The following is a 12411-nucleotide window of genomic DNA, read 5'->3' as shown; positions in this document are numbered from 1 at the left end:
ATGAATTATTACAAATGGATGAGTAGAACAGCTGGAAAGAGAGATATTAAAGCACTTGTATGTGAACATCAAATACGATTTGTAAAATGTTAGCCAGAACCTACATTCAACTGCTTGTGAAGAGTTGCTCACATGGCATAAACAGGAAAGCTTACTTTTAGCTAAGACATATCTCTGTAACAGTAATGACAGCAAAAAGATGGGATTATTATATGTAAATAAGAAAATGTTCTTTTAGCTGAGTGCCATTCCTTGCCTTTTGTTTTTTTTTTTTTTTTTTTTTTTGCGGTACGCGGGCCTCTCACTGTTGTGGCCTCTCCCGTTGCGGAGCACAGGCTCCGGACGCGCAGGCTCAGCGGCCATGGCTCACGGGCCCAGCCGCTCCGCAGCATGTGGGATCCTCCTCGACCGGGGCACGAACCCATGTCCCCTGCATTGGCAGGCGGACTCTCAACCACTGCACCACCAGAGAAGCCCACCATTCCTTGCCTCTTATTAATATTTGCCAAACTTTATTTTTGGTTACAAACAGTTTGAGTTATTATAGAATAACTAATAATCAAAGCAATTTAAGAGTTAAATTTCAACAAACCTTTAAGAATATACTGGTTGCTGTATGAATGGAAAGTTAATCAAGATAGGAACTTTTAAAAGTATCTCAACAGTAGAAAGGGGTGCTTCGAATATAACATCCACCCTTTCCCAAGACAACTTAAAGAACATCCATCCAAATAACATACAAGTACTAGGTTTTACGATTAATCCAGGCAGCTCTGATAAAGTTAAACATGCCTATCTCACATTAATTTTTATTAATGTCAATGTGATCATCTGTCAGAACCTTTCTTTGTTTTTAGTCTCTTACTCTCAATGAGCTGATTCAGTGTTAGAAATTTCTTTCAGTACTGGCTTTGTCCCTGTCTGCTGGGATTAAAAAAAAAAAAAAAAGAAAGAAGAAGACCATTTATCCTATGTTGAAAAAGAGGACTTAAAGCCTTTTCCATGTTGCTGCCTTCTCTTAGATCAACAATACTAATTCATAAAAGATTTCTGTTTAGGTAACTATTTAAGCATCTTAATTATTTAAGGGTATATAAAGAATTACACATTATTAGCTAGATAATTAGAATGTATTAAAATTCCTCTACCTACATATTTGAAACACATTTGACACACTGTGATGTCAATTTTATACAACAGTTATAGATGTTTTCCCAGTTCTAATCATTCCTACTATATCAAAAGATCAAACATTTCAATTATGTCAAACACTATTAAATGTATTTTTTCTAGTAGTAAAACCAAGACCAGGAAATGAATTTTTAAATAGGAACCACTTTATAAATTATATATTATTACTACAGGCATTTTAAAAAAAATAGCAGGCTATCCTCCTAGGTTCCAAAGGATACATTAAGTGAAACATGGAAAACATAAAGGACAGAGAAAAAACAGGCATCACCTAACTTCTGCATATTATGAGAAAATAAAATATTCCAGTTATCATTAATTATAACTTTGCTCTCCAAACTTTTCATTCATACTCAAGTACAACATTTGCTCAATGGTAGTGCTGAATAATACTCACCCAGAATGCCATCATTTTGAATCAGAGAATCATTCTTCTCACTCCTGCTAATTTTAAATATAAGCTTGCAGACATTAAGAAGATTCTTTCCACTCACTTTAAGCTGCAGAGAAAGAAATCACATTTCCACTGCAGGGAAATAAAGATATGCCATAATTTTTAAACATAAACATCTAATTTAAAAAGTGCGGCAAGAGAATTTTTAAAACATAAATAAAAGTTCTAAGGAAGTCAACTTTCAAAAGTTTTGGCCTCATATTTGCCAACTATGGTATCTAATTAACTCACTTATAGTAAACAATGTAAGTGATATTTAGAGTAAGCACCTTTTAATGATCAGCCTTTATTTCTTACTTCATAAAGTCTCATGCTTATATGTGAAATTATTATTTTTCAAAGAATATATGAGGAAAAGGGGGGGCTGATGTTGATAAATTTAAGTAAATGGAGTAATTGCCTTCCACAAAAGTAAAGGAAGATGGATACTAAAATTTCAGATTAAACTAACCTAGAAAAGAATACATCATGGAGGTGAAGGAAAGAAAAGAAAGGGGGAAAGTACAATTATATTTATCATTTGTATAAAATAAAATGAAAAAGTAATATTCTTTGATTAGATAATACATATGTATTTATTACAATATTTAAGCCTATTTCTGGAATGCTTTGAGAAAATCGCAAGTAACGTTCAAAGGTTAAAATTACCTTCTAAATCACAGAAAAATATTCAAGTAAATTAAGCAATAAGGAAGTATACTCTTTAAAAGAAAAACACAGTATAGGAGGACTGAATCAAATGGTCTAAATTAGCTGCATATTTATGTAAAGTAGTAAAAATTAAAATAAAAAATCCTAAATACCCAACATTTAAGAATAATTTAATAAATTGTGGAACATCAATACTATTCATATTAAGCAGTCACAAAAGTGTGACAGTGAACACCATGCATAAAAAGACATAACCTACTGTAAGATGGAAATACCATGTGCCCTCATTGCAAGAGTGTAGAATATATTTGTAGGAATGAGCTCATCTGAACAAATAAATATATCTCTGTGAAAAGGATGGCATATAGGTCATTATTTTATAATTAAAAAGTACCCTTAAAAAAAAAGGGTCTTCCCTGGTGGCACAGTGGTTAAGAATAAGCCTGCCAATGCAGGGGACACGGATTCGAGTACTAGTCTGGGACGATCCCACGTGCCGCGGAGCAACTAAGCCCGTGCGTCATAACTACTGAGCCTGCACTCTAGAGCCACAACTACTGAGCCCACGTGCCTAGAGCCCGTGCTCCACAACAAGAGAAGCCACAGCAGTGAGAAGCCCGCGCACTGCAACGAAGAGTAGCTCCTGCTTGCCGCAAGTAGAGAAAGCCCATGTGCAGCAACAAAGACCCAACGCAGCCAAAAATAATTAATCTAAGAAAAAGAAAAAATTCCTTTAGAAAAAAAGTATCCTTAAAATTATCTTCAATATTGTTTACTTATTTTTTAAATTTTATTTATTTAGGGCCACAACTACTGAAGCCCGCATGCCTAGAGACCATGCGCTGCTACAAGAGCGCTGGCTCAGTAGTTGTGGCGCGTGGGCTTAGTTGCTCCGCGGCATGTGGGATCTTCCCAGACCAGGGATCAAACCCGTGTCCCCTGCATTGGCAGGCGGATTCCCAACCACTGCGCCACCAGGGAAGCCCTCAATATTGTCTATTAATGAGTTTTCAGCTAGTAAAAAAAAAAAAAAGATAATGGAATTTGTCAGACATATTTTTAAAAGATTCATTCTATATTTGATCCACAAATATTATTGAGCTCCTATTGTGTACCAGGCACTGTGCTGTTTGCTGTAGGAAATACCAAGGTGAACGTGGTCAGCCCCGAGCTGGAGAGAAAGGGGGAGGTGAGTATTATTCATGGAGCAGCTTCTGTCTGCCCCTGTGCTCTGGTGCTTTTCATGACATCTCAGAGCAAACCCTGCAAATTAGCTGTAGTCATTCCCATTTTGCAACTGAAGAGTCTGCTCCTCAGACAGGCCATGTCATCTCATCTCAGCATCACCTGGGTGTGTACTAGAAATGCAGAATCTCAGGCCCCACCAGCCGTACTGAACCAGAATCTGCATTTTACAACTTTGCCAGGGGATCGTGTGTACATTCAAGTCTGAGAAGCTCTGTTACGGAAGGCTCAGAAACTGTCACACGTGGCAGAATGGAAATTCTTTCTGTTCTCAGGATGAAAAAAGGAAATGGAAACTTAAAAAAAATGTTTTCAATGTTTAGGTATTTTTAAAATGTTGTTTAAGAACCTAGGGAAAAAAAGCTGACTAGAGAGAAAAAAAATCTGCATCAATGGAAATATATATTGTCCTTTATATCTGGGAATATATTTTAATCTGTTGGCAATCTTCCACTACATTATGAGCCTTTGAGGTCAAAACCATGATTTGTTACTCTTTCTACATGTGGAACATAGCATCTGCTATGTACTTAGTGAAACTTGCTGAATAAATGAATGAATACAACTAACCTCACTCCCCACTCCAAGTCTCATATTTTTACTGAAAAGTGGGAAAGAAAACAACAACAACAACAACAAAAGAACACCTGGTATCAGAGTTTTCATTAAAAAAAACCCCAACAAACCCCACCATTTCCAGGCCTGCTATAAGGTCAGTTTACATTCAGAGCAAATTCCTATACCTTCTCTTTTGGTAACTGTAAAATTATGACTTTGAGACCAAAAAAGACAATAAAACATTAAATTATATGCAAGGAATACAGACTACCCTGTATAAAACAGCACTTGCCCCAACACAGGCCATTCCCTTTACTCTGCTTTATTTTTTTCCCACAGTGCTCATCAGCCCCTTTAGCACTTGAAGTGTTTACTCTCTGTCTCTCCTGCTACATGGCCAGCCTGCAGGGCAGGGGTTATTTTATTCACTTTCATTCCCTGGCACAAAGTAGGTTCTTGCAGTGGGGTAGTTCACCTTTATGTTAAACATAGGAGTTTATTTTATTTAAAGCCAATTTGGAAAATTAAAGAAAAGGGAAGTTTAAAAATCACTCATAACACTGCCACTATATATAGCCACTGTTGACATACTGCTATTTCTTTTCTGTTTTTCCCCCTGTATAGGATGTTAGATTGTCCTCCCTTCCTGAATGTAGTTGCTTTCACACTGTATATATGTTTGTACTCTAAAAAAATCTTAAAATAGGCAGATATATTTTTGTAAGATTTTTTTGATACAAAGGTTAAAATGAAAATGGCTATCTGGCAAACCCCACTTAACCAAAGAATGCAAGAAATGAGAACTAACATTAAACTCACTGGATTTTTTTTTAACTATAAATAATTTTAAATGTCTGAATTATAATATTAAACTGGTAGATAAAATCTTAGCAGAAGTTATTTAAAAAAATTTTACTCCTATTATCTTCAGTTTTTTGTCAAATTTTTTTTTCTTCAACAGCTTTTTATGATGTCCTTTAAAAAAATTTACATAGAACCCCATTACCAAGGTCTAAGGGAAGCGATGTCTTGCCTGGAGCATTATAGAAGATTCACGTGGCAAATGGGAAGTGGGACTTGTTGGTCGATCCTGGCCGCCATCTACACTCGATCAAAAAGGACAGCCCACCCACCTCCGCACTCTGGACTGTAGCCTAGCGGTCTTGCCCAATTCAGCCAGGCGGTCAGTGTCATGGAAAGGGCTTTATCTAAACGTATGTTTCGTTCAGAATGTGTTCACTGCCTGGCAGATCGCAGCCTTTTGCCCTAAAATATTTAAATTGTGCCATGTATATAATTAATTTGAATGGCGCCTTTAATAACCAAGATGACATTTTCTCTGCAGAGCATTAACAAATTCATGGCATTTTCCTTCTTCCTTTCTCTCTCTCTTTTATTTATTTACTTACTTGGTACAGAGCACAATGCCTAGGATGAAAAACAAAGGCAGTCCCTGGGCAGCTGGTTGCTTGGGTCCAGCCCAGGGCAGCTACACCAGTAGAGCCCTCCAGCCTCACACTGGGGTCTCCTGGGCCAGGAGGTGCCCCAAATCCAGGGCTGGAGAAGGAACTGGGCAAGCGTGCAGTTATCTTTTCATCTCTACTTATAACTTCTGACTTTAAATCCTCCCTGTGGTTTATGGTCTTTCTGTTTCATTAAAACTGATCCATTTTCATCAATGAGAGGGGATTAAACTACTACTGAAATCATTATTTCAAGGAAATGTTGCTTTCTGCATCACATCACAGTTTTTACAAAGAGGGTGAATAGTTTAGGGTGGCAGCTAAATAAGAACGTACTTCTCCAAAACACTGCATGCAATGTGTAGTCAGAATATTCTGCTCTTTGAAACACTTCAAAGTAAGAAATAGTGGGCACCCTTACTAAACTATTAGTAAGTATGCCAACACTTACCTTCACTGTGTACATTAAGATTTTAAATTACATGAATTATGGGTGTTAATAGCTTTTACTTTTATGAAACCAGGTAAACAAAGCTTCATTCATTTGTTTTAGCCGCTCTCTTAGAACGGTCTCTAATAATTGTGTCTTATCTTTTGGTTCCAACTGTTTATGGCTGTGACAACAAAGGGCTGCCCTCAAACAATGATATCATTTTGCTTGAGACAGAGCTTCTACATACTTTTATTAAAGGTGTCTGGCCTTTTCTTCTAACACCTCACAGGAGCCTTCTATGACCACCAAGCAGCTGGTTCTGTTTCACGCGGCCTCATAAAGCACCTGGCCACTATGACCGCAGCCCAAGTTATCTGAAGTTATTTATTAAATCACGTGATAGAACCAAGCACCCAGCAGAAACCACAGTCTGCTCTCCGATACTGATCTCCAGTCAGGTTACCTGAGCGACTGTTTTGACTGTGTTTGCCTGTTGTCACTTTTTTTTAAAAAACCTTGCCACAGTCCATGTGTAAGCGTTTATTTGAACATTTCATCTGTACTCAGCCTTAGTTCCTTAGATGGTACTTTCTGGTCAAAATTCTGGGATGTCAGTTTACCACCTTAATTTTTTTTCAAGATTCTAAACAAACACACTGCATTTCTAATCTTCTTTGTAATATTTACAAATAAAGCATTAAACAGAACTTTTACGTGCTACAGTCTACGAGACCAGAGGAAGGAAAAACTTACTGCTAGGATAATTTTTGCAAGTTTAAGGCTCAGCATGTCTGAGCCAACATCAACAAGTTTATATAGGGTCTTCAGGAGAATACTTCTTCTCTTAAATTTACTTCCAAGCATGTTTCCTTCCTCTAAAGCGTGGTGAAGCTGTGTGCAAGCAGCACAAACCGTTTCAATGTTTTCTTCTGTCAGGGCAAAGAGAGCAAAGCAGAACTTACTCATTGAGGTCAAGTTTACAAGTGTGTCAAACACAGAAGGTGTAAGTAAAACCCCATAATTAGTTCCCCGGACATCTTCAAATTCCTGAACTATGTTTCTTTTTTTTTCCGTTTCTTATCATTTCCAACTACCTGATTTTTTTTTTCCATTTTGTTGCTCCATCTCCTACCATGTTGACTTCTTTACTAATCAGTTAGCTTATCTAAAACACACAGCCTTTCAAAGAGTGTATTGAGAAGCGGAACTGCACTATCTCAGCTGCTCTCCTTTATTCCTGATGAGCTACCCACCAATGCTCTGCTCAGGGCCCCAGAAGCATTCCGCTCACGACTCTGCCGTCGACCCTCCGCCACACAGTTCCAAGGGCCCAGAATGTTCTCCTTACCCTCGTCCCTACTGATTTTGATCCTTCAAGGCTCTGTTTACTTTCTGGCTCCTCTAGAAAAGGTGTACCATGCAACATTCGACAAATACTGTTATTTTTCACATATATATGCATGTTGTGTTACATGTCCAATGCCCTCAAACAGATGTCATGCTAAGTGAGTAGGAACCATGTCTGACACATCTTTGTACCGATAGTGCCTGGTGCAGTGAAAATACTGTACTGACAGCCTATACCACAGTTTAATGCAGATTCATTTTCTAATATGTCTGTTGATAAAAACGATGATCAACATTTTCCTATGAGACTAATGCTCATTATCTGAGAAAGGAAGGCGCAAGTGGAACAAAATCTCAAAATGTCACCACATCCACCATTATTTGGAGGTGCGTATTAGCAAAGAGGATAATAAAAAGAAGACTTTAGTTAGGAAACGGGAGACCTAGACCACTTCATTTTATAATTGGGATTCTGAGGAAAGCAATTTTTGCAAGTGGTAGCCCTACCAACAGGCATACAGGGAAGAAAAGTAGCACACAAACTAGAACAGGAGGGGAATACAAGGATCCAAGGTATAAGGCATTCAGTTGAAAAATATTATCTCTGATAGATCCCGTCACAAAATTTAAAAGTAGGAAACCAATCTTAAATAAATACCATAATGTGCTCTTGAAAGCCCGCATAGAGGAAGTGTGCGCCTGCAGAAGGAAATGACTCAGGCCATTTTTAGCTCTTTTCAACAATAACATCTAAGAAAAAATTTTAAACCTCAATAGCTAAGTAACCTTCCATGCCTTTCAGTTATGCGCTTAAATAAATGAATTGATGGGAAATGACTTAGACTAACTTTAAATAAAGGGAAAAACCTGAGCTCTACTGTAAGAAATGGTTTTGTTTTGTTGTTTTATTCTTCTGTTACTGGCAGTTTCTTCACAAAGCCCAAGTCCAGGCTGAGGGCTACTCTGTGGCAGTGGGTAGACGTCAAGGTATTTTTCTAATACTTCCCTCCGCAAACTCTTCAGCCTGGTGGGTTCTACTTAAGAGTAGCTGTTTTAGCTTAAAAGAAATTAAAAAGGAAGGCTCCCGGGTCAAATTTTAAACTGTTGATCAAATTACCTCTTTCTACCAGTTGGTCTGTTAGAACTGCCATGTAGCGTCAAAAGACAGCTTGAATCTAAGAGCCATCAAGATCCTCAAGGGGCTAAAGCTAGTGGGTGAAAGTTTGAGGAGTAACAGAAAGCAAGGCAGACTCAAAGTAACTTCTCCCCATAAGATACCTGTTCACTAGAAAGTGAAAAGCAGTGATTTTACAGTGGAAAAACCTGGCAGACACCACCTTCCCCAAGCGATCAAAGTCCACGTCACCAGTAAAGGACCAAATCAGCATCACGTGCTTCCGGATAGGACACACTGGGAAGGACACAGCCCCGCTCATGCTGCACACTGCCCCAAACACCTAACAAGCATCCAATGGTGAGAACAAACCAGACAAACCCGATTTGTGGGGCAGTCTATAAAATAATTGGCCTTTTCTCCTCAAATACATCAAGATCCTGAAAGAGACATGACAAACAACTGTATTTTCTTTCTATAAAGGAAATCATTAGGATAACGGGCAAAATCTGAATACGGTTTGTAACTTCCAGATACGTAACAGAATGCCCTTGTTTCTACAAATACATGCTGGAGCACTTAGGGATATGGGTATCATGATGGCTATTTGTTCTCAAACGGTTCAAAAAAGGGGAAAAGACAATGTGTGCGTGTGTTGGGGGGGTGTGTACAGAAAAAGAGAGCAAGAGGGAGAGAGGGGGGCAGGGAGAGAGAGAATGATAAAGCTTATGTGGTAAAATGTTAATATTTTGGGAATCTGGGGGAAGAGCATACAGGATTTCTTTGTACTATTCTTGCAACTTTTCTAAAAGTCTGAAATTAGGTCAAAATAAAAAGTCAAAGAAAGAAAGAAAGAAAGAAGGGAGGGAGGGAGGGAAGGAGGAAGGGAGGAAAGAAAGATCTCAAAGGGTCAAGTAACCTAGTCCTACCACCACCTGCTGTTCTTAAAGTTGTCTATGGAAGAGATGTCATCCTTCAGCATTTAATAATCCCCCAAGAAGGGAGATTCATCCACATTTCAAATCCCAAACTCCTGCTAAGTTTTCTCTGTTAGTGCCTGTGGTGACAGAGCCCTCAGAACGCTCTTAAAATCCTTCAAGCTGAAGACTTTCTCCAAGACAGGCCTTTGTGCTGCCCCTATCCTCCCCACTGTGCTCCTCCTGGTATGTTTTTTTCTTTAACCTTTGCCCAGATTGATTGCTCTTCCCATTAGTTTTTAGGCACATCTCCTAAAATAAAGGACCCAATGCTAATCAGGCTATCATGAGGGTGAAAATGATTGACCCTGGGGGAACAAAGTCATCATGGTCTTATTCTCAGGGTTTTGAGCTGCAGTAGACTCTGGTGATGTTCTAGCCTCGGCTATGCCTCACCTGGCAGGTGAGAGCACCTCTGCGCACAGAGATCAGGTGATTCCCAGCCATCTGCTTCGTTAGCAGCACCAGGACCAGAAACCCCATCCAGGGCTCCCACATTAACCAGCAACACTGCCAGGCACCATCAGAGAGCCCAGGAGGCGTGAGGTCATTTGAACCTTTAAGGAAGTAGGTCTTTTGCACAACTTCCCTGGTTCGTTGGTGGGAAGGACTCATTTACCCTGCTTCTCCTAGGGCTTCTTCTGGTGGCTACCATGCTGGTTCACTCATCCAAGGAGCACTCATTCCACAGTTGTTAGTGAGGGCCTCATGTGTGTTGTGGGCCAGGCACTGGGCTCGGCCCTGGGCCAGGACTGCAGCTCCAGAGGAGCCCATTTCAACTTCAGAGGTGGAATCCCTGAGGAGCAGCAAGGGGGCAGAAGGTGGGATGCGGGGGGGAATTCCATAGGTCAAGCTTTCCATAGGTCACCTTGGCAGAGACCCATGGGCTGTGAGCCTTCCTTGCTGGGGCATTCCAGAGTGTAAGGGTTGGGCATATCCCAGACCACTTCCTGCTCTGAGTGGCCTCCCTGACATGCATGCTCAACCTTAGGAAAGAGGACATACAGTCCTCCCTCAGGATCCACAGGGGATTGGTTCTAGGACCCCTGCATATACCAAAATCCGTGGATGCTCAAGTCCCTTGTATAAAATGACATAGTGCAGTCGGCCCTCCATATCCGCGGGTTCTGCATCCTTGAATTCAAACCACCACGGATCAAAATTCCATTTGCAGTTGGTCGAATCTGTGGGTGTGGAACCTGTAGCCATGGAGGGCCGACTGTATATGTTTGGATCTAGAAAACCACAGGCACACCTGCCAAGGATGCCAGTCTATGAGACTTAGTCAGGGTTTCAGAGGCCTGAAATGTTTTAATTTTTCACCGTTTTTCATGAACTGCCACTCTACAGTGTTCAAACTGGCATTTCCTTGGGAAGAGGAGGTGATAATTTATATTCCAAAGGGAATTTCAGAAGTAGGTTCTTTTGCTGCATTTAAAGTATAATTTTACTCATTGAAAATTAAGTTTACATGTATTGATAACATCTGATACATACATTACTGGGTAAATAAAATAGATGACTTCATTTGTTTTTGAACATGTTCACAGAAATGATAGTCAAAGTGTGCTGAAAATATCAGGGCAATGAGGAACATATAAATAAGTGCAGATATTTTTAATGTAAAACAACTTTTTTCTTTTTTACCTTTTTCTAATTCACGCAAAATCGGTACGATCCTTGTATTCCAAAAGACTTCACCTACTTCTATTTCTGTATCTTTTTCTTGCAAGTCGAGTTTTGAGTCTGCAATAGAAACCCAGAAGAGGAGAAAGAGCCATGAAAAAGGAGTTATAACTGGAGCACCGCCATGAGACTGTGTTATCCATCCGTATAATTAACAAACTCTAAAATTACATTACGCTTTGCCCCCCAAGCCCAACTAATTCTAATTAGAACTACATTTCTTCTAATCAAATCATCCCAAATTAAACTCAGATAAGATAATGTAAAGAAATCAGAACTTTAAACTCTGGGATACTGCATAAAGTCTTCAGCTTTGTAAATGTTGAAATTATTATCAGTGTGGCAAAGAGTTTGGAGTTGTTTTTTTGTTTGTTTGTTTACTTAGACATATCCCTCTGTAATATAAAATAAATAGAAAACTACTGATATGAAAAGAATAAGGATTTTGAAAATGTTTAATGAAAAATTTTCTGAAAGGGAGGCCTGCAGGGGCTATCCTTCCTATAGAAAATAAAATGTCCACGTTATTGTGAGGCCAGTGCTGTTCACGCCTGTGGCTCTGTGTGGGGCAGTGGGAAGCCCGAGCTCTGGGTGCTGGCAGATCTCATTTCAAATCCCAACTCCATTACTGATGCACTGGGTGACAGGGGTCTGGTTTCTTATCCTTTCTGAGCCTCATCAGCAAAACAGAGATTAAAATATTTGCCTTCAGGGTTATGAGAATTCAAAGACATGATATAGGCAAAGCTCTGAGCCCAGTGCCTAGCATCTAGTAACACTCAATCAATATGGATTTCACTTCCCTGATTAAAAAACCAACAAACAGATCATCACTGTCTGAAGCGTATCGGGCTGTATGATGTCACCACATCACCGAGAAGAGATGCTGCCGGAGGATGCAGGCTGTGGAAGAGTAATAGCTCCCACAGCTTGTGTACTTTAGATCTAGCAGGCCTGTATTTAATTTTTGTCACACTATGAGGAGGTCCCCAAACTGTCACTATTTTCCAGATGAAGAAAGTGGGGCTCAGGGTTATTAAGTGACCTGCCCAAGGTCATAGAGCTCCAGAGCCCTTGCACTTGACCTCTTCAGGGCCATTCTGCCTGAAGCAAACTGGAAAACTAGAAGGTAACTTTGGGGAGAAATGTAAATCACATTAGAAACTGCAAATCATGATTACATTTCATACAGGCAAGATCTCCAGGTCTAAAACACTGACAGTCTAGCCAGAGGGGGCACCGCGGTGCCGGGCACTAAGCAGCAGTGCTACAGACAAAATCCTCAGCCTTCC

The 12411-nt window shown here is 39.7% G+C and overlaps 1 protein-coding gene across 4 annotated transcripts in view; it reads right to left on the bottom strand.

The window, feature by feature from the left end:
• Positions 1–12411, bottom strand: part of ARMC2 (armadillo repeat containing 2) — a 282422-nt gene that overhangs the window by 79290 nt on the left and 190721 nt on the right. For all 4 annotated transcript variants that reach the window (XM_073789488.1, XM_073789487.1, XM_019929553.3 and 1 more), the window contains 3 exons: positions 11081–11179; positions 6749–6924; positions 1589–1691 (listed from right to left, as the gene is read on the bottom strand). In XM_073789488.1, coding sequence (XP_073645589.1) covers positions 1589–1691; positions 6749–6924; positions 11081–11179 — 378 coding nt within the window. The remainder of the gene's footprint in view (positions 1–1588; positions 1692–6748; positions 6925–11080; positions 11180–12411) is intronic.

Source organism: Tursiops truncatus, chromosome 12, assembly GCF_011762595.2.
Source record: "Tursiops truncatus isolate mTurTru1 chromosome 12, mTurTru1.mat.Y, whole genome shotgun sequence".
Classification (NCBI taxonomy): Eukaryota; Metazoa; Chordata; class Mammalia; order Artiodactyla; family Delphinidae; genus Tursiops; species Tursiops truncatus.
This window is presented reverse-complemented; position numbering and strand designations above follow the sequence as displayed.